This window comes from Dichomitus squalens (assembly GCF_000275845.1).
Source record: "Dichomitus squalens LYAD-421 SS1 unplaced genomic scaffold DICSQscaffold_199, whole genome shotgun sequence".
Classification (NCBI taxonomy): Eukaryota; Fungi; Basidiomycota; class Agaricomycetes; order Polyporales; family Polyporaceae; genus Dichomitus; species Dichomitus squalens.
In genome coordinates, this window is record NW_006767081.1 from 1 (window position 1) to 3,693 (window position 3,693).

The 3,693-nt window shown below is 54.0% G+C and overlaps 1 protein-coding gene across 1 annotated transcript; it reads right to left on the reverse strand.

Moving 5' to 3' along the window:
* Window positions 1–2,403: 2,403 nt before the first annotated feature.
* Window positions 2,404–3,200, reverse strand: DICSQDRAFT_32529 (DDE-domain-containing protein; the record flags this gene model as incomplete). Its single annotated transcript, XM_007371708.1, has 2 exons — window positions 2,404–2,746; window positions 2,797–3,200. Coding segments are annotated over 2 exons (747 nt in total), but the record flags the coding sequence as incomplete, so codon positions are not given.
* Between the last annotated feature and the right edge of the window lie 493 nt (window positions 3,201–3,693).

Genomic DNA, 3,693 nt, shown 5'->3' on the forward strand with positions numbered 1-3,693 from the left:
CGAGAGGGAGAGAGGTTCGCTCGAGGGATAGACAGGGTATGAGTATCTCGATTGAACGCTGGGGTTTGTACATACAGATCTGGGTTTATATACGGTTCACGGGCGCTATAACAGCTCTAAGGTTCGGGAACACACGGTACAGATAAGAGTTAGATAGGAGAAGCTAGGATTAGGAAGGGGCCAATCCCGAAGCACAACGTCGATCAGGTACGGAGGGGGAGAAGAGAAGTAGCGCGCGACGCGGGCGCTACATGAGGCCTCTGATAGAGCATGAACTTCGCCTGAACCGATGCACACAACCCACGCGGAAAGCTCACTGCGTCGATCTTCCGGCCTACAAATGAGTCTCTCCCACCACCTACGTAACCCTCTTGACTCGAAATTCTGCGAGTCGATGTGGGAAGACAGATCTGCGGCCGGTATGGCACGGCAACGAAATACTCAGCTCTCCGCGCTATGAGCTTTGCTCCGAAGCGATGATCGGCACCGCATGCTACTAGCGTGACCCCAGAAGCGACGGCCCAGAACGTCTATCGTGAATATCTCCCTCCCATCCTCCCCGATAAATCTCGTACTCTGCAGACCTCGTTTGTAGAGTAGATAGTACTTACCTGTGAAATATGAAGAAAATCGGTTGAAGTTTGCATTGAGCATCGGGAGATTACACGTCTGACCCCAGAAACGACGGAAAGGCGCCCAGGGATTGTCACGGATGGTCACGGTGCCGAAGACTGCCGATTCAAACACCGCCGTTATCAGTCGCTCGATAGCGACGTTGGCCAGCGGACTGCCTCTGTACGGTCATCGACGTCTTGCTTTCGTTGTTGCCTCTGCTGGTCAACAAACCCAGACGGAATATTTGGGTCCTATGCTGCGATCTATAGCTCAGTATGGCTTTGTTCTATGTCCCTTAGAGTCTCGACAACTGGGGTCCTGTCCAGGTCTTCTCCCGGTACTCAAGACATCATGCAGGTCGCCCGGAGATCACACCAAGCCATCTTGCTCTAATCTCATGAAGCTGCTTAACAAGCTCGCTAAGCATAATCTCAGGCTAGTGAGGAATCTCGCAGTAAGGTAAGCACATTTATTGGGACCCGAGAGGGCTATGGTACGGCGGATAAGGGGTGGGAAGAGGCTGTTCATGGTAGAATTCGAACGAAGGTATCGTATTGTATGGGTTAGTGTCCACCAGCCCAAACTGAAATGGCTGCCAGGGGCTATATGATGGAGTCCATGCACGGGATGGCAGAGACTGGGGAGTGGGAGTGGAGGGGGCCGACATCCCCCTTGGGCGCTGGGATGGTGGAGGTATGTTCTCGTCATTGAATTCAGGGGGAAGGGCGCGCTTCTGAGCATGGGACAGCCCATTTGCAGCGATGAAAAGACCAGCAAATTTGGGGTCTGTCGCATAGCGAGCCGAATGCGCCTTCAGATGGTCGGTGATTGCTGTAGATAGGTGAGCGTTCGTACCGCTCAGTGGAAGCTTGAGGGCGTATGCGATCATCTTTAGGTCTTCCTTCTTCTTCCTAGCTAGGACGCCGGAGAAGATGTGTGTCTCATCGTTCGCGGCGAGCTCGCGTTCGATTTGGCGGTGAGCTTCTTCTCGTTCCTTCTGTATCCGCTCTTCCTCCTTACGTGCAGCTTCAGCAGCTTCCTCCGCCTCCTCCTCATCGCATTGCTGAGCTCCCTCGCCCACTGTCAGACACCGGGCTGTCGTCCGTATGGTGCGCTTCTTCCCGTTTTGGGCTGTCGACTTTTTGTGATTGATTTGCGCCATCAGACCATTGATATGCCAGCGGGCCACTGCTGCATGTGCATTCGCATGCCTGCTTTGCGACTGGAGGATGCTGTTTTCGCGCTGAAGACGAGCAACCTCGCCACGCAGCTGTTCAAGCTCCTGATCGCGATGGCTTGTGCTGCCGTGTGCTGCGGATGTTGAGCGTTGTTGGCTGGGAGGAGTCGATTGAGAGGCATCATCTGGTCAATCAAAGTCAGTTGTCAATTGGGATTCACATCAGTAGTGAGCTAACCATCATCGCTACTGTATCCATCGCTAACAGGCTCTGTCTCTGCCTCAGACGTTGTTGCGCTCCCTTCAATGGACAACTCCGAGAGTCTGGAGTCTTTCAACTTGGTCTCGAAGTGGCCGTGCTCTGAGCCGGTGTCGGCATCATCGTCTCTGACATCCAAGGAAGGAGAGGATATGGGGAGCCCCTCCACGATGAGAGTAGGGTTGCCAGAGGTTGGGTAGGAGGGGGGTACGTGGGCAATAGTAGACGTTCCGTAGCTCGGTGCAAAGTCCTCATCGCTGAAGATGTCAGCGCTCCATGTCTCGGATGTGATGCCTGATCGGTACCAAGCCTTGCGGATGAGATCTCGGGTGAAGACCTTCTCCCGGACAGTGAGATACTCGCGGATGAGCTCGCCACGGTCCATTTCTCGACCGCGGGAGGTGACGTAGTACTCATTGCAACGTTTTGTCCAGGCTTGCTGAAGCGGGCCAAAGACACCAACGTCGAGAGGTTGGAGGCGATGGGTTGTGTGAGGTGGGAGGCAGAATAAGTGAATGTTATGGTCCATAGCGAGATGACGCATCTCGGAGGTGACATGTGATCCATGACCATCAAGAATGAGGAGGATGGGTGCATCGGTTTCGCGGCGAGCAGTTGCTTGCGGAATAAAGCACTTCCGAAACCACTCGAGGCAAAGAAAGTCGTCTGTCCAGCCATTTGGCGAATGAGCAATCCTGTGGCCCAGGTGTCAACAATGTCTTTAGATTTGTTTGTATATACTTACGTGACATTACAATCAACATTCTGGAACCAGTCCCGCATGAACTCCTTGCCTGAGAAGATGAACCCAGGCATGATGTTGCTGCCATCCGCACAGACACACTCGATAATTGTGACAAGCTCAAGGCTTGCGCTGCGCAGCTTATAGCTCGTACGACGGCCACGCGGTACAAAGTATTTGATGTTCTGCAGACGACGCCCACCACCCCTCTGAATCCCCTTCTCATCCATGTTGTAGACATGACTCCAAGGGATGTTGAAGGATTTGATGAGGTTCTCGAGTTGCCTGAAGTGGTCCTTGACAACTGGTCGGTTGAAGGCTTGTGCGCGCTTCGGGTCTAAGCCGGAGGGTCGCCCTAGCTTGAGCCCTGGATGTCTTTGGAGAAACCGGTATACCCATTTCCTGTTGTACACGTCAATGGGGTCTCCAGAAATCTGAGCTGCTATGTCAACAAGGGTGCGCTTGTCAACCGGAAACCCCATGTAGCAGAGATGCTCGACCCAATCGCAGAGCGCGTCTTCCTCTTCGGGCGAGAGACGCTGGGATCGAGCATGACTAGCACGCCGGGATGTGCGGAGACCTTGGTGTCGCATCCGGAGGGTTGCCTCTGGAACTCCCATGGCTGCTGCAATAGATCTGTAAGTCTCACCATGGTTCCGCCCTTCTTCATACTGCTGGATAGCTTCGCGCATGGTCTCCTCGGTATATTGACGTGTGCACCGCCGACTGCCTTTGGGAGCGCCCGTAAGAGGTCGCCTGAGAGCCTTCGGACGAGACATGGGAAAGAAGCAGGATAGAAAGGGAAAACGAGAGCACCAGGAAGCCACGCAAGAGAAGCACCGAAGCAGGACAGCAGGAGACGCTGTCACTGCATCCGTGGCAACAGTCGAGGAGCGCTCT